This window comes from Zootermopsis nevadensis, unplaced genomic scaffold (assembly GCF_977971745.1).
Source record: "Zootermopsis nevadensis isolate Lab colony 2312 unplaced genomic scaffold, Znev_1.0 Znev_ptg000021l, whole genome shotgun sequence".
NCBI lineage: Eukaryota > Metazoa > Arthropoda > Insecta > Blattodea > Termopsidae > Zootermopsis > Zootermopsis nevadensis.
Window position 1 is genome coordinate 11072963 of NW_028259153.1, and position 18464 is coordinate 11091426.

The following is an 18464-nucleotide window of genomic DNA, read 5'->3' on the forward strand; positions in this document are numbered from 1 at the left end:
AATGAAATCTTTAGAAACTTGCATGTGAAGTAGCCACATAAGACACTGAAAACCATTTCTCATGGTATACACAACAGTTTTAAAAACAACTGTACATAATGACTAGATAAAATTACATAAATATTCAAGAAGTAACCCAGACATATTGGTATTTACAATTTCTGTACCAGTACAATGTTAGAAACCTAAAATACAATTAATGCCAACATTTACTTGATTTGCAAATATTTACAAACTAAAAATAATTTTATTTCTATTAATTATAAATAAAACTTCCCACTTGTCAAATACTGGTACCATCAGAATAATTAGGATTGTCATTTTATTTATACTTTTAAGTTGTGATACATTACTTGCCTGTGTGGCTACAATTTAGTATCTTTGACAATACAATTATAATCACAACCCAGATTACTAAATTAGCCCCTGCATATATTTAAACATTTGCCAAGTACATTCACAGAAACAGAGTTCCAGTATTAGCTTTCAAATTGCAGGATTTAATTTACAGCAATTTCAAGAATTATGTAAAGTGTGTTAATTAACAAAACCATTTATATTGATTTCCTTATTGACATGAGTGACATTCCAAATCATTATTACAATCATTAACCTTTATCTTACTAGCGTTCCTTGTCTGGGACGTAAGTTGTGTATTCAGCCCTACGAACGTTCCTTGTGCGGAACTCAAAACTTGCAACATTGTAAGTAGACTTGGCTACGTCTTTTGGCCTCTTTTAGGGGCTGCAAATATTGAATCACTTTCTCTAGGGTTCTGACAAGTTCAACCTGAGCTGTCAACCCGGGAACTATAACAATAAACAGTTACTGTGAAGTGGGTTTGGGCTTCATTTTAGACCCCCTATTCAAAGCTTCTCACATTCCTCGGCATGATGGGTGAAAAGAATGTGTATCCACTGAAGTAGGGGAAACAAATTTTTCTGTGTGGTCATTAGTTCACAACCATGGCTTCTACCATGTCGGATGAGCTTCCAAAGAAGAAAGTAAAGTTACTAAGGCCTATTTAGGCAATTAAGATATTAACTGCATTTTTTTAAAAAAAAAACTATGTATTCTCTGTTCTATTCGAATAAATATGACTTTTATTTCATCAATTTATCATGTTTACTTTAGATAATATTAAAGTTTTCCGTAGAGCGTGCACAAAAGTTTAAAAACCTGCAAAAAAAAAACTCTGTAGGGCTGCTTCCACTTTGCCATTTAAATCCCCGTTGTTTAAAGGTTAAGAGTAACATTACAGTATCATTTCATGATCGTCAGTTATAGTTCCTGTACGTCACTGTCTACTCTCACCATTTAAATTAAAAACAAAATATAATTATATTTGTTAAGAAAAAGCATAGTAAGACAAACAAGGCCAACCACCAATTGATATATGGTATGCTGAGTTTAGATTTGGGGTGTTTTCACTGTGGCTGACATGAAACTATCTGAAAATGGCACAATTCCAACGCAACTTTGTCTCGCATATCATTCTGAATAGTTATCTGAACTATGACTCAGCTTTACAATGTTCTGTGTGGGTACTTCATTCTCAACATACTTCCAGCATTTCTACTTCCATATACATTCACTAACTCTGTTGTAGCAGAACCCACAGGTTCAAAACCAAAGCCCGCCACCAGCCATAATCCTGAGCCAACTCCATCCACTTGCCATTCTCATAGCCCACCTCCCTAAGATCCATCTTGATGTTATCCTTCCATCTCCTTTTTTGGTCTGTCCAGTGGTCATCTTCCAGAAGGATTCCCTACCAAAATCCTGTATGCACCCCTTGCCTATATACATTCACTCAACTGTTAATCTCAAGTACTGATCTCTTGGCTTTAAAATCTTAAACTTTGCCTTAACTAGATTCATTTACAGATTTTAATTCCTTCTTTACGAAGTTTCACTTGTATCTTCTACTCGTGGCCAAGGGCTCAATAAACTCTGACAGGAATACAACAAAGAGTGGCAATAATCTAACTTGAAGTCAAGGATTCACTGATTCCAGATAGAGGTACCACCACAAAATCTTGAATTAGTTCACATACTTTGCATATTAAAAATTAACAAGGCCAAGTAGTACCTTGCATGATCACATTTCACATTAATTAATATGAGATTACCTAACACTGAAATAACCTATTAAATACATTTCCAAAATAAAAAAAAATTATCTGACATCAAACAACATGTAACAACCATAAAAACACACAGACAAATACATCATACGCTTCAGTGATACAAACTGAAAAGCTATTCTATAAACAGCTAAAACTTCACATATTCATATTTAGTGTTCATGTTGGTGGAAAACAAGAATACTTTAATGTCATGCTAATTTCCACATAATAAAATGTTACCTCCAATCTATTCATAGTAAGTGTGCACTGGGCAAATATTTGTCACTCCCACACACAACTTTATGTCCACAAATTTAGTGTACCTCCCAGTGGGGGGGTTTCTAATCAAAGTATATTGCATATACAAAGGCAAAAAATCATGCATCTGTACAAACCAAAATAACACTCACCAAATGACATATAAGTAAATATCATTTGGTTCCAGCATCCTCCCTGAATGATCCAGTTTGCTTCCAAATGGACAGATTTCTGATCAGACTACAATTACATGAATTGTGAAATAATCAATGCAACTGTATTAATTTGGGGTTTTACTGGGTTAAATACCTTACTACAATTCTGCTAAATCACAACGAAATAAACTTGAAAGCACTTGTACTTTAGAAAAACCCTAGATAACATTTTATATTTGATTTACTTGCAAGTAAACATTCACATTAAGGACCTGATTAGATACTCTCAATGATCTATTCCAAAATGCAGACAACCCCTTAGTATTTCTCCCACATCTCATTTTGTTCAACTATTCAACATATAAGACCAATTTCCACCTCTCTTACCTACACATTCAATTACAACAATTTCCTCAGTAAAGATGAAGTTACTGAATCCCTATAATGTCTGTAAAAATCTGTTAACTCTTCCATATATGCTTCTCAAAATGGTAGAGATTAGTCATTCACAGAAATGGACTATTTATTAAAAATTTAAGAACAAATTCATGCATTATTAACAAGTTTACCACATGAAAAACATCGTGCCAATCCATCAAACTTTTCAAGTCTATATAATTATGATAATTTTAAGTGCAACATTGAACAATTACCATGTTTATACAACACAAATACTGAATATAATTAGAATGACAGTAATGAAGCAACCACTTAATCAGAAGTAACTAAGAATCAAACAAGTATTCTGAACTACAATAATAACTGCTGTACATGACTGCATTAACCTCATAAAAACCGCTGACAGAAATCAGTCAGATTGTTCCTGACATTTCACATACTCTCATAAACTATACAAGAGTATCAAGTAAACACTCACATATTATACATTCTATATTACTTCAATCTTTATTCATTAGTTAGATGGTAATATGCCATAACCCGTCAAACAAGCAAAGCAACCAATTCGTCATTCTTTGCAGCATAATCTAATGGCAACTTCCCTTTCAAGTCAGAGATAAATCTGAGGTCAGGATCTGCTTCCAAGAGAATTTTAACTGTGCTAACATGAACTTGTTCAACAGCCCTGTGCAAAGCTGTTTTTCCATCAGCATCTCTCAGTCCTGAATTGCTACCAGTTTTCAGCAACAAGGTTACTATGGAATTATGACCAGCTGAGGCGGCTCGATGAAGAGCAGTAGCCTGCCCTGCTCTTGTAACCGCATCCCACGTTGCTCCAGCAGCCAGAAGACAATGGCAGATGCGGTCATGACCTGCACGAGCAGCATAATGCAATGCACAATAGCCAGCAGTATCCTTAATATCTGGAGATACACCTTGTCTCAACAGCTTCTGAACACGTTCTAGGTCATCATGTTGAGCTAAAAGTTAGAAAACAATTGTACTTTTAAGGTATAGAGAAAAATATCCGATATTAAAATTAGAATACTTCAAAAACTAACCCTAAGGGAAGAATACAGTCTAGCATGAATGAAGAAGAAGGCTGGAGAGAATTACAAAGAGCTTCATAATTTGTGTTCTTCACCAAATACTATTTGGGTTTTCAAATCAATTTTGGTCAGAATTTATCCCTATAATTACTCACCTGTTCTGCACCAAAAAGCTGCAATACAAATAACAGCCAAGTGTGGTAACAGAGCAACAAAAACATTAAATTACATGACCATTAATCCTGATAACTACAAACATTTGAAGTACTTGTAACTAATCAGACTGGTACAATTCAAACCTATTCATAGGATTTTTTTTCACTGAAACTTACCTGCATACCAAATTCCTCGTTCAAAATCAAGTTCATCTAATGTCTGACACAAAGAAGAAGTGCTGACAGAACAATGACCATGACTGTGGCAATCCGACATAATTCTAGAGCCTGTAACAGAATTCACATGGAGAATCTAATACAGTATAAAAAATTGACGGTGGAACCACTGTTCCAGAGAATCTGACGTAAATACGTACTCTGTACCCAATATATCTAAATGGCAATCAGTAACTTGTTTCAAATCGTTTTCAAACCATAACCGATCACACACATTGCAAGCGTATACAAATCTATTTTCATTAAAAAGCTTATGAAAATATTCTGTTGCATTGTCATACCTTGGTTGTGCGATTCTTGTAGGAACGATATACTTGCTAATGATGTGGAAGCATTAACTTGCAATAATTGCTTCTTGTGATTTCTATACTCCCTCATACACAGTGCATTAGTTAGCGGCTTACGGTTTCTATATTCCCTCATACATTCAACATTAGTTTTTGGTATTTCTTTGGGAACTTCAGGTTCATTATTTAATACTTCTATTTTTTTACATTTTCTGTACTATCTCATATATTCTGCATTACGGACTCTTTTAGCTTCAATGTCATCCATCTTATTATCTCTACATAGTAAGACGCAACACACGAATGCAGCAGTAGCGTGAAGTGAGATGCGCCTTTATTTGTATAAATAAATGTTTGTAGAACCTAAACCATTTGTGATATGTAAAACTCAAGAGGTAATACGTATTTCATATGCAATATGTCCAGATCCCATAGGTTACATTACCCTTACTCTTACTATTCCTGAGGAATGAACGTTTAAAGGTGACTCGGCGCTGGATCTTACACATCTTCGTAACTAATGCTGTTTTTACCGAATGACCCTTCCGTATAGACGTATTTACATCAAAAGAAGACAAGACTAATTCTCTTACATGAGTTCACAAATGCAGATGAAAACATTAAATGTGATGAACAATAATAATAAATAGGAATCCCTTACCTCAAACTTTGTTCAATTGTAAGAGACCAAGATGTCCACCGGCAATAATCAATTTAATCAAAACTAAAATGGAGAGTGTGGAGGGCATATCACAGATTTCTTAATAATTCTTATATAAGATAAGTACTTGTGATATTCTAAAACGTTTTTAACAGCACAATATTATCTACTCTACGACGCATTTCTTCTACAAGCGATTCACAGCTCAGCTCTTTCGCCAATAACGAAAGTGGATTGTTGACGGCAGTAATGAACACAACAATGCTGAATAAACATATGACATAATTAGTTTTTTAGGTAAAGGAGTGGACTGCAATACAGTTTATTCAGGCAATTATACAGCATGCATAATAAATGAGAAAAGAGCCTTACAGCATGCTCAGCCAATATTGTTGCAGGCGTGTTAGAAATTTGAATCCTTTTTCTTGCATTGTTATGCACGTAGTTCATATAAAAGCTGACCATTGTCGGTCCATATTTACACATTGTTGGTATGGATCTTACACATCTTCATAACGCTGTTTTTGCAGAATGACCCTTCCGTATAGACGTATTTATGTCAAAAGGAAAGCTGTCCCACTACATGCCATGTAGGTGCTTAGGATACATTCGTAAGCTCGGCACCAAATAGGGGTGAATGGCCAGCATCACGCTTGAGCTGTACTTTACCCCAGGGAAAGGACCCTGATACCCATTGGATAGGAGGTTTCCCCAGAGCTGATCTGAATATAGATGATACAGGAAAAATTCTCTGCTCATCGGGGATTGAACTCTGACTGTCCAGTCCATAGTCAGTCACTATACTAAGCTTTAGGTAGAAACTATATAATTTTATTTATATAGATATATATTATTTTGTGATGTGTAACATGATCTTTTACAATTACAGTGTCAGATCCCATATCTAGTATCTGAAAAGTTAGAACCTAAAATCTGTATATATCCCAAGGACTGCTTATAGTGGCATTTTCTTATGCCTGCCATGCTTAAAACTGATGCTATGCAGTTCTTTGACTCACCACCATGTATGAGTGGCACCACTGTCATTGGTCTTCTTACTGCCAGTAGAAGACAGCTTGTTTGTTTTCACATGTTTACTCAGTATATGGCATTTGGGCTTTTAGGCATTTTCAGACAATGAAGGTGATGCCACCCCAGATTTAAGAGGTTTATGTATATCTCATAAAAAATAAACTGCAAATTATAGAGATAGCATACCTCAACATATTCTTCTGGATAAAGATCCCAAATCCAGAAAATCTTAAAATCAGGAAAGCCTTAGGTCGCAGGCTTTCCAGATAAGGTGTCAAGTACTGCACTTTTCTGTCACCATTTAACTTAGCTTCATGTTTAATTAATACTATGCCATGACGATGTATGAAAGTACAAGTCCAAAAATTCTCGACTTTGGCAAAACACAAATGTAAGTGGTCAGCTCCATGCATTATCGTTAGGAAGACAGCCCAACTAAGCACTTAACCTTCCACAATCCTACATCTAAATTTTAAAACATTTATATGTTAGTTTCATTTATGTCAAGATACATTATTAACACCACTAATGCATCTTATGTCGTGTGTGTGTAATACGTGACCTAAGAATTATGAAACTAATGTCATCTTCTATCACAATCTACCAAAAAATATACACTGAATATTTAAAAAGAATGATTATATCAAAATGGCTTATAAGAAAAGTATGCAATTCAATTCAAAGCCACAAAACAACCCATCCAAATACTGTATGCATACTTAAAGACAATATAAACTTACCAATACAAAACTAATTCTGTGATACACTGCAAAACCTCCGACTGCACGAAATATTCATATTTCAGTTTTGAAATATATACACATTTATTTATATTTCTGATAAATCTGGCACATTCAACCTAGAAAAATGGGTGATGCAGTGTCCAGATAGGACAATTCTGGTCTCCATGACCACATGATGTTATCATTGTATAACCACAACACATCTGTAGCACATCCAAGACTTGAAGAGGTGGGTGTGTGAATGTGTGTCCATCTTGTCCAACCCGACCTCCATATGTTTTCAGTTTTGTTTTCACTTCTTGGAACTCCATCTGTGAAAGTCCAAACACTTTTGTTTCAGTTGCATCCACATTCCCCTTCACAATAACATGAGGCATGATGAAGCTGTAACCTTACAATTCTCTTTGAAGAGTCCACACAACTTCTGCTTCACCAGTGGTGCAGATAACTTTATAGCCAAGTTCACTCAGTGTATTTATTACTTGAATTGGAGGACCTGAAAATAGGCACACACATATTAATTTCATGTATGTTTCTACAATAGGATTCTCATCCTGGTACACCTGGAGCAAATAACAATGGAGCAGAGACCTTCTTCAGAAGTTAAAAGTCACTCAGTCAAAGAAATTCTCTATTGGTCATGAAGCTATGTTCACAACAGCCCATCAGTGGGTCATGTCCTAGTAAAGTAACGCTGTTCCTCTATATGCCATGTAGGCACTTGGGGGGGGATTAGATGGTATAGCTCCTACTCATTTTTTCCTTGGGCACTAGATGGGAGTGAGTGGTCAGCATCCAGATAAATCAAGTCATTCCATCATAACCTAATTTTGAACATTCATTTTAATAAAATCCTCCCTCTATTCCCAAGTCACCTAGATTTCTTTGAGGCAAGATTTAGTAAATTTTCAAGAATTGCAGATAGCTATAAAAAGGACAGTGGAACCGGAGAATCTGACGTAAATACGTCTCTGTAATGTAATGAAATATAATGTAATGTAATGAAATTAAATTTAATGTATGAAATGAAATGTAATGTAATGAAATGTGATGTAATGAAATGAAATGAAATGTAATGTAATATTCTTATATAAGATAAGTACTTGTGATATTCTAAAACGTTTTTACCAGCACAAAATTATCTAGTCTACGACGCACTTCTTCTACAAGCGATTCACAGCTCAGCTCTTTCCGCAATAACGAAAGCGGATTGCTGACGGCAGTAATATAACACAACAATGCCGAGTAAACAGATGACGTTTCCTGGGTAACATAACAATGCATGCAAGCTGACCATTGTTGTCAGTCCATATTTACAAATTGTTGATATTTCCTAGGTAACCACCTTACACATTTCCCTGTCACTTTTTCGTAACACTTTTTTGCAGAATGACACTGACCCTTCCATATAGACGTATTTATGTCAAAAAGTGAAAAATGTAATGAGTAAGTTTTAGAACTATATTCTTCAACTGTATAGGCATGTCTCATCTCACCCATGCATGCTAAATGCCATGTCCATTACATTCTCCTTGATTTTATGAGTACAGATTATGTGTTCCTTGTATATGTGCACGTTCTAAAAAGACATGAAAAAGTGGAAAAAAGATGGGGACATTGAGAGTGACAATATTTGTATTTGTTTATATCTGATTATGTTTATTTTTGTTATTCTTACAGTTTACTTGGAAATTCATATAACCAGGCCTATGGTACCATTCTGTTTCAGTTATCTTTATTATATGATTTTAACTTGGGTTTCAACAACAAAATTTTGGTTGGAAAGCCTGAAGGTATGAGATCACTCAGAAGACTTGAAAATAGTTTGGGAATAATACAGTTTGGAGTCATGGATTGAATTCATATGGCTCTGGACACAGACTAGTGGTGGCCTCTTATAAACAAGGCAATAAACCTTCAGGTTCTGTAAAAGGTGGGGAATTTCTTGACAAGCTGAGCATACTATCAGCTTCTCAAGAAGTACTCCATTCTATAAAGTTAGTTACAACACATAATCATGTTAACTGAACACAATCTTACCCTTAATGGTCATCCCATTAATCACTTCAATTGAGGAAGGATACCTCCTTGATAAGGCTTGAACTTCTGCTGGAATTAACCCAAAGACAGAGCAGTCATTTGCGTGCAGAGAGCCCTTTACTGCTAAATAGTAATATGTTGGAACAGACGTGTTCATGACTACTGCTTCAATGCTGAAAGAAAATTAAGACATTTACTTTCCACATCATTCAGATCAATGCACATCAATCATCAACATCATCAGCATGCAAATCATACATTTTTGACAGCCAGAATTCACAACTGCTATTCGTTAAAATTTAAAACTCATGGTTCTTATTTAGATGTGATTTTACTTCATGCTAAATGAAAAGCAGTAGGAAAATTGTGAACAGTGAGTTGAGAGGGATATGGAAGAAAACAGCCAAAACATCTTTCAACGTATTATTCAGACATATGCCTGAAGTGACAAGACAAAATGAAGAATAAGTCTTTGGAGTGTCAGTCATCGAGATTTAAGCCATGCATCTCCAATATGGGGAGTGCTCCACTGCTGCACACCATAATTGCACAGGCTTTCAAATCTAATTACATTTCCTAATTCCATTCCTGCATTATGGTTTGAGCATACAAAACAGGCAGAGGAAGACATACACAATATTTAAATACTGATTCCAACTTTTGCTATCTTCATTTACATCTAAGAAGTCTTACCTAAAATAAAATGATTAACAATGAAGGTGAAGTTACAATGGAAGTTCATTCATGTCCATGCAACAGTGCTATGACAGGCTAATGTATACTATTTCATTCAAGGAAGTCTTTTCATGTCTCATCATAAGTTAATCTACTGATTCTGTATTAGTAATGTGGGAATGCAGACCAAAGCATTTACAATTATTTGTTTTTACATTATCAAATGATATACTTGACTTTGCTACATTTTTTCTTCTATCCGAACACACCAGATTGGGTATGCCAGAGTTAAGAGAGAAAAAAGTTAACAGTGGAACCACGGTTCCGGAGAATCTGACGTAAATACGTCTCTCTAATGTAAGGAAATATAATGTAATAATTCTTATATAAGATAAGTACCTGTGATATTCTAAAACGTTTTAACCAGCACAAAATTATCTAGTTTACGACACACTTCTTCTACAACCGATTCACAACTCAGCTCTTTCCGCAATTACGAAAGCGGATTGTTGATGGCAGTAATGTAACACAACAATGCCGAGTAAACAGATGACGTTTCTTAGGTAACATAACAATGCACGCAAGCTGACCATTGTTGTCAGTCCATATTTACACATTGTTGATATGGATCTTACATGGTTTCCTTTCACTTTTTTGCCGAATGACCCTTCCATATAGATGTAATTACGTCAAAAGTTACTTCTCTTAATTATTATTATTTTTAGTGCAATTTTCCAAGTTTCTCTTCAAAGAGCATAAAAGTATCTTACATATTCTAATGTGGGCAACTGAGGGCACTGAATGTAACATGGCTCTGAAAATATACAAATATGAAGTGAAACAAATCTTACCATTAATGTGACAAGCTTAACAGCTAATTACATATTCTTACTTGGCTTAGTGACCACTGGTTCTGGTTCTGAAAATTCTTTTCTCATAGTCCACATATACTCATTGTAGTCTTGTTTAATTGATGTGGATGAAGAAGCAACAACCTCATACCCTAAAACTTCCAGAGCAGTAAGAATAACACATGGATGTTGCAGGTAAACAATCGTAGATTCGTCACAATAACCACCTGATGCAAATCTTTTCAGCTGTTCAATGTCACATGCTGAAAAGGAAAACACTATTGAAAGTACAAATACATTATAAACCTAACAAATCTGGCCAAGCTGTTTGAATAATTTACTGTTACCACTTCAGAATACAAAGTGACGGAAAATCTTCTTGTCCTTGGTTTTGCATAGCTAAAATCTTTGAAGATTTACAATCTGTACAGATTTCTACTGCAAGAAACAATGATTAGTTTATAATTAATAAGGCTGTAGCAGTGTGGTCAGTGCTCTTTGAAGGGCCCTATCAAAATCAGAGGTGCAAAATTGACCCAGCAGTGATCTGCATGCCTGGAGTGACTGAAGTTGTTCCCCTTAGTTCAATACTAATTATTAATAAAGAGAAAAACAAGATAGAGTACACTTTTTAATGCAGATCCTCGCTGCCATCTATGAGATAACTAGAGCATTCAGCTTTTGCCAATATTGGAAATACAATTTCAATTTCCAAAATTATGTTACAGAAACAACTTTAAGAAATATTTTTCTTGGAGAGTGAAATGTTTCTTCTTCAGATTGTTTAAAAATGTCTTCTATACTTGGACACAACTGTGAATAAATGCAATTGCATGTAAGAGCAGCTAGTCAAAAAGGCTATAATTAGATGCCTCTTTACTGTAAGTCAGTAGCTAGTGAGGAAATATAATATAATTTTACACAGGCCATTGTAAAAATTACAGTAAACATTATTCTGCTTACATCTTCCCATTAACTGCCATTATTATCCACTTCAATTTCGTATTGAAACACACAGAAGACAGATATTTCACTCACTGATGGGAAAATTCATTATTATTCAGATTCATTATAAAATATACATATACAGCTGCACAGACACATCAGTCATGACAAAGTAAAACTCAAAATGTACAACATATGAAGAAAACTGCTATGAGAAGTAAAATACTTCCTTAGTTATAGTTGGGATATTAATGCTCCCAGTTCAAATTTTTCCATCCTAAACTATGATTTAAAAAGTAAGTAACACCTAAACTCAAAACTCACTGAAAACTACACATTCTATAAATTTGGCCATTTCAGAATTATAAGTCCTAAACTACAAAACTGAAAAAGGAATTTAGTAACCTAATATAAAATTACGGAGTACGAGTTTATACATAACAAAAGGGAAGTACAGTCTGCATCTGTGGGCCACCCACAACTCAGCAACAAGAGTGTACTGTACCAATTTATATTTAGAAAAATAGGTCAATCACGGTTGTCATTTATGAAGAACCCCAAACGAATACTGTATCTTGTTACATCTCTGCTTGCCAACAATGTTTTACACTAATAGTGTTCAGTCTGACAAGCCAATTTAATAAATCAAAAGATAAACTCACCTGAAATGTGACTCAATTTACACTAATGCACTGGGTGCTCATGTTACTGGCATGCTTATGCATTATACATCATATAATCAATACTTTAAAATGTGTTAAACTTTAAGTGATGGAAAAATATGGTGAAAGCTTACCTACACTAGTTAATAACAAAATGGTTAGTAACAGAAGATCAGTCTGTTGAAGATGTATCTTTTGTCACCTCTTATTTCCATATTACAATATTATGTTCAATATAGTATCATACAAAAGTCAAAAGTGGAAATCAGGAATCATGCTTCCTGATTCCTGCCAATCATGAGAAAAGCAATCCAAAAACACTGCCACTTACTCCTTTTGGTTTCATACCTAATTAATTTCTACAAGAATAACAATAGTAGTGGTAGTAGTTCGCTGGGCTGAAGACAACCTGAAGAACGAATTTATTAAGAATAAAAAAATAAAAACCAAAAATAAACAAGCTGAACCCAAGAGAAAGAAAGCAATGGATGTATCAGTGAAAAATCTTGTGTTACAATATATCTAAGGCTGCACATTCATACCATTCACAGGAAATCAAATAAAAATAACAACACTACCATTCCTCTTAATTGCAAAAAACTTAACAAATACACAGTAAACTCTTATTTGAAGAAACTTCAGTTTACCAAGCTATCAAATTTTACACAAAACTTTATAACAAACACTTCTAAAAATCCCTATACAATTCTCATAATCATGCTGTTAAGTACATATAATCATACAGCTATACTTAAATTTTTTGAACTGGCCCTACCTACCAACTGCTGATATGAATATAATTTCTGCAACACCATTTTAAGTGACTACCTTAATCCTATAGATCAGTGCAACCAACCAATTTAAATACTTGCAACTATTCTAGTAAACCAATTGCTACTTGTACTATCCACATCGAGATATGTTTAGTTTCACAACACAAAGTAGTGAAGTCTATGTTTGTAAACACAATTTAAGACACATCATCATACATCCATTTCAGAACCCATATTTTCTATTAAGGCACAAAATGATAAAATTGTTTGGATTTCACAAAGAAGTAATTAGGTCTGGCTAGCTAAACAACTTACCTAAGATTGGTAACACACCGCACTGTCAGTGGATAGAATTTATAAAATGAGAGTAAATCTATAACTTGCGGCATGAGTCAGAGGACACCAGGCTGGAAGTTTATCCCCAAAATCTGCAATTCTAACTACCCTGTCAGTGAGAGTGCACCATCATGAATAAGTTGTGGAAGACGATCAAACTATTTTGACTATCTTCATCATTAACCACACAAGTGATTCCACAGACTGAACTAGCTATGTGACACATGACTTTGGTGTATATTTATTAGAGGAACTGAGAGGTTAGAGGACAGCCAGGAACATAAGGTAAAGAGAAACTAAGATTACATTTAACCAATATAAACAGAGTAAAATATATTGTAAACATATAAAATTCATGCCAATGACTATTTGAATTGTAATGGTCAGATTCACCCCTGTTAGTAGCCATCTAGTGATGGTTGGATAATACCCAGGGGTAACCCACCTGGGGAAAAGCATTTTCAGGTGCCAATCTCTGTCTGCTACAATGCACACTTAGCTTACTGTCACATATATGCTCTTTCTTGTGTTTTAAATAAATATGTGGAAAATAATGGCCAAAGAACAGAACTAGAAGCATTCATACATGCATTATGTTCAGCAACACAGTCAAACAATGCAAAATGCAACATTCAACATATTTAAACAACTGTTTACATAAAGCCTATTCTTTTCCTAATCATTTTAATTATTTAGATATATTTTTCTTATGTTTCAGATGAACAACTGTCATTGTGATAAACTTTCAGATTTGAGAATGAAAATCTGGGATCTCCAATCATTTATTAAAACCAGAGTTTACTGTGTATCACTCAAGTTACAGTATCATCAATCAGAAAGCATAGCATTGTTATTGAAAAATTGTTTTGTGATACCCTTTCAAAGAAATTTAAACAAAAAACTGAGTAAATGAAGACAATATCAAATCTAATTCAATATATAGGAACAAGAAAAAATCAACACACCACATACAAAAGATGGAGGATACAAGTTCCCCAAGATCTTGATAAAACATCAATCTAAATTGAAATGAAAGCCAAGAAGACTGATGAAATGGCTGGAACAGGCCACTTGGCCAAGCCCTGACAGGAAAAGAATAATACATGTTTAGAAACAGAGTGTAGTTTTCTTTCAGATAGTAATGCTACAAATTTATATATATTATGCAATATATATTATATTATAACTACAAGACCTACCTTTTAAGCCTGAAACAAGTACTCGCCATGGGTAATCTTGCCCATAAGAAGAGAGATTGCCCCTCACTAGGATGTAGGGCATTGATTCCAATCTTCAATCACACTTCACACCTGGTAATGAATGTCATACTGGTATTGCAACTTCTACCTCATTTTTGCTACATGAAGATGTCATTTTATCAAACATTTGGACATTGAAAAGGGCATGGACATTTTCCCTTAAAAATAACGCAATGCATACATAACAAAGACAAAACAAAAGTATCATCACAATTAAATTCCTATTAATGCCTGACATCATTAATATTCACACACCTATCATATTATCATTTTACACATTCTAAAACAAAATAAAATATTTTTTGAAGCTGTGTTACTATGCATATTTTCAAGACCCTACATCATGTGGTGATAGTGTTTCTCCCATGTTTTCCTGTCTCTCCTATATATTTCTTCCCACTTATCACCAAATCACCAAATACAAATGCTACATAAAAATAAAAACAGGAGAAATATTGAAGTCCAAAACAGCAAGACATCCATATGATGAGGACCACAGAGGACAATAGAATAAGGCAAAAATCATACACAAGCAAGAAAGAGAATCATTAGAAAACAAAGTTGGTATTCACCAGAACAACATAACAGGCCAACAATCAACCAAGCATAGACTTCAGTTCCATATGGCTCCCTACACAACAGAGTTTGAAAACTGGATGTATAACATTAGTAGAGTTATAACTACAACCATTTGTGAGCCACCCCAGTGGTCTAGTGGTTAGCATTATAGCCTGGCATTTGGAAAGTCCAAGATTTGTTCATGAAAATAACCTGAAGATGGGCACAGAGCCAACACCCAATGTGTCACACAAGTGTGTGAAAAACATATTGAATCTCCTCTTTCATCAAATGACAGATGAAGAAAGAAGTTATGGATATTTTCAGGAATATAGCAGTCATCCTGCTGACAATTCTACAGATGCTATATGTAAAGTGTTTGATAACAGAATCCTCAGCAAAGAAATGTGGCCTCCTAGGTCTCCCAGTCTTACTTACTGTAACTCTTATCTCTGGAAAAGCCTGAAGGAAAAAGTGTTTAAGAATAACTCTAGCACTGCAGAAACTCTTCAGATTTAAAGAACATGCCACTGCTTCAATTATCAAGGCTATACTCCAGAAAGTGTTCCAAATGTTGTTTAGACAATTTGAGGCATAACTTATAACAAAAGGGGGCACTTACAACAGTTTACCGATAAGTTAAGAAGTTCCATATAGTACATTGTGATTGATACATTAGTCACTGGCACTTACAGGAAATAAATGTGCACTTTTCTGAGTGAATGAGCAGTACGTTGCCATCCACATGTCAGAAAATTGAAGTTTCCTTATTTTCTGAATGTATTATACAATGTGAAAATTCAAGATTTTTTAATCCCCCAGTGTCAGGGTAGTAAAAGGAAGGAGGTTAAGATGGGATAAACATGTACCTCCCATAGAGCAACATACAAAATTCTGATAGAAAAAACTACCTGGAAAGCAACAACTAGAAAAACCAGTAAGGAGGCCAAGGGACATTACAATGGATCTTCTTCTTCTATGGTGCAACAGCCCAAAGTTGAGCCTTGGCTTCCTCCGACGTGGGAAGTTTCTATGTCTCTGAAGTGTGCATTTATGAGTAGTAAGTGACAAGCCCACTGCCTCTGCACAATTTCTACTAAATTCTAATTTGTTTGCTAAAGCCATCTAATAGTGAATCAGGAGATACAGCCGGCTTTACTTCCCCTCCAAAGCAAGTTGTGCTACGGAATGTTTATTACCCTTAACAAAAAATGGCTCTTACAGACACTTATTTTGAGGATGTGAACTCGCTGAACTAGTTCAGGATCATGTTTAATGACAGATTTTGGTATTGGTACTATCAAATTATCTTCTTCCAGAGATAGATAGTCCAATTTCAAACAAGATAAAAAATCCCATTAAATATATTAGCTCACCAACTTACTACACTGCAAACAGAATGATATGCATTTCTAAATCACTCTGTGAACAGATCAAAACCCAATCAATACACATAAAAATGTCAGACACACACACAAGCTTTCGTATACCTTATATAATCCCGTAAGAAAGATCAATGGGTCTAAGAACAAATCATTGTTGTCTCCTCCCTTTATTTCTAGGGTGGTAATTGTCCCAACGCATTTATAAGTACATAACCAACTACGATTAAAATCACCCAAGCATCCTACCTAACTAAATGTTCATATTATCAATGTCAAAAGTAACGTGCATAACAAATAAGAAGTACGTACCAACTCTTTCACAGTACATAAACGTCTCCAGATACGTGAAATAAAAGATGTTCCACTCCTTTATTTAGTGATTTTAAATTCGACCTTCGTAGCGAATGTATACCATTACACATAACAAAACATCTTCAACTACGTATTTCGTACGACGTCAAAACATAGTACAGATGTGCAACTCCGAACTACAGAGACCGCTGATAATTTCCTGTGACATCTGTTGAGAATAAATGAATTTCCCATATTATTAGTTTCTATAAATGGAATATAGATGTTACTACGTAAGCCACAAATACCACTACATACATACATATCTTATGGCTATATTACAACACATGAAATACAAGAATACGATAGACATTACAAATATAATATACTTGAATACAGTACTATAATTTTAAGTCAAAATTGGCAATCCATTCAAGTGCTGGTAGAGAGGCTAGGAAGAAATCCGATTGTTCCCCTGGATATGCCCTCAGGTGGCAATCCTGTACAATATATTTGATGGTCTGATGACTCGCACTACAGTCACAGTTGGCTGTTTGAATTCTTCCCCATTTGTTAAAGACGTCTGTGGATACACCGTGGCCGGTGCGGATCCTATTAAGGGTTTTCCATGTTTGTCGAGGAAGGTCTTGACCCGTTGGTAATTTCTGAGGATTTATATGACTGTTTACATCAGGAGGAGTCAGTTCGGCCCAGTTTGTTGCCCAGGCAGTTTTCTAGCTCGCTTCCTCGTGGTGCACCCTGGATAACACTAAATGAGCTAGAGCAATTGCCTGCCAGACTGTTGACAGGTATCCTGGCCAATACACATGAACTCTTCTTCATAAATACCACTATGTAAGTTGAATAGCTGTTGCGCGGAACTAATTGTCTTTACAGATTATATAATTTATTTCCACCATAGCTCGGGCGGCGGTGTACATGAGTTATGATGCCATGGTGATTACACGAAAACCACAATTGGTATCACTGCCGTGAGAACCTCAAGGGCATGAGGGTGCCCTTCAATTCAAACTGGGGCATTATAAAACATGGAGTTCCTCATGACCTTCCACTTTTCCTCATAGGTATCAATGAACTGCCCCAACCATTAACTCAGTTTAAACCCATACATTTTGTAAATGATACTAATATATATTATTTCACATCCAGAAAATGACTGTTACCAAATTTTCATGAATGATATCATTGCTAGCTTGAAAAATGGATTAAAGCAATAAACTCACATTAAATTTTGACAAATCAATGGAAATTTTGTACTACCACAAACATTGTGTTAGGCTAGTATACAGCAGTATGATAAAACAGTTGAAGAAACAGAAAACTAAATTTCTTGGCCTAGAAACTGACAGTAACTTCAGTTGTTATCTCTAAACTGAGATCAGCATGCTTTGAAACAAGTATGAAGTATTGTGCTTGTGCTACAACATATTCTACATCCTTGCCTTGAACCTATGAAGGATCAGTGGAATACAAATAAATTGTGCTTTATTTGGTTGTGTTCTACTGTAACGACAAAAGCATAAATCATGAAAATTATTTAAGCCAGCATTGAAGGATTACCTT

General features: G+C 35.0%; 2 protein-coding genes across 3 annotated transcripts; both read right to left on the bottom strand.

The window, feature by feature from the left end:
• Positions 1 to 305: 305 nt before the first annotated feature.
• LOC110827157 (uncharacterized) lies at positions 306 to 7242 on the bottom strand. The gene is made up of 3 exons (XM_022058548.2): positions 7103 to 7242; positions 4323 to 4433; positions 306 to 3921 (listed from the first exon to the last, which is right to left on the bottom strand). The coding sequence occupies exons 2-3, from the start codon at positions 4420 to 4422 to the stop codon at positions 3485 to 3487; spliced, it is 537 nt and encodes a 178-aa protein (XP_021914240.1). The 5' UTR covers positions 4423 to 4433; positions 7103 to 7242; the 3' UTR covers positions 306 to 3484.
• On the bottom strand, positions 6140 to 17101 carry LOC110827158 (uncharacterized). Of its 2 annotated transcripts, XM_087353107.1 has the most exons (4): positions 16899 to 17101; positions 14587 to 14697; positions 10713 to 10934; positions 6140 to 7601 (listed from the first exon to the last, which is right to left on the bottom strand). In XM_087353107.1, exons 2-4 carry the CDS (start codon positions 14666 to 14668, stop codon positions 7498 to 7500), a joined length of 408 nt encoding a protein of 135 aa, XP_087209233.1. In that variant the 5' UTR covers positions 14669 to 14697; positions 16899 to 17101; the 3' UTR covers positions 6140 to 7497. The 2 variants fall into 2 exon arrangements, with proteins under 2 accessions (XP_087209233.1, XP_087209232.1); XM_087353106.1 differs by lacking the exons at positions 14587 to 14697; positions 16899 to 17101 and adding an exon at positions 9146 to 9318 and having other exon boundaries at positions 10713 to 10854.
• Between the last annotated feature and the right edge of the window lie 1363 nt (positions 17102 to 18464).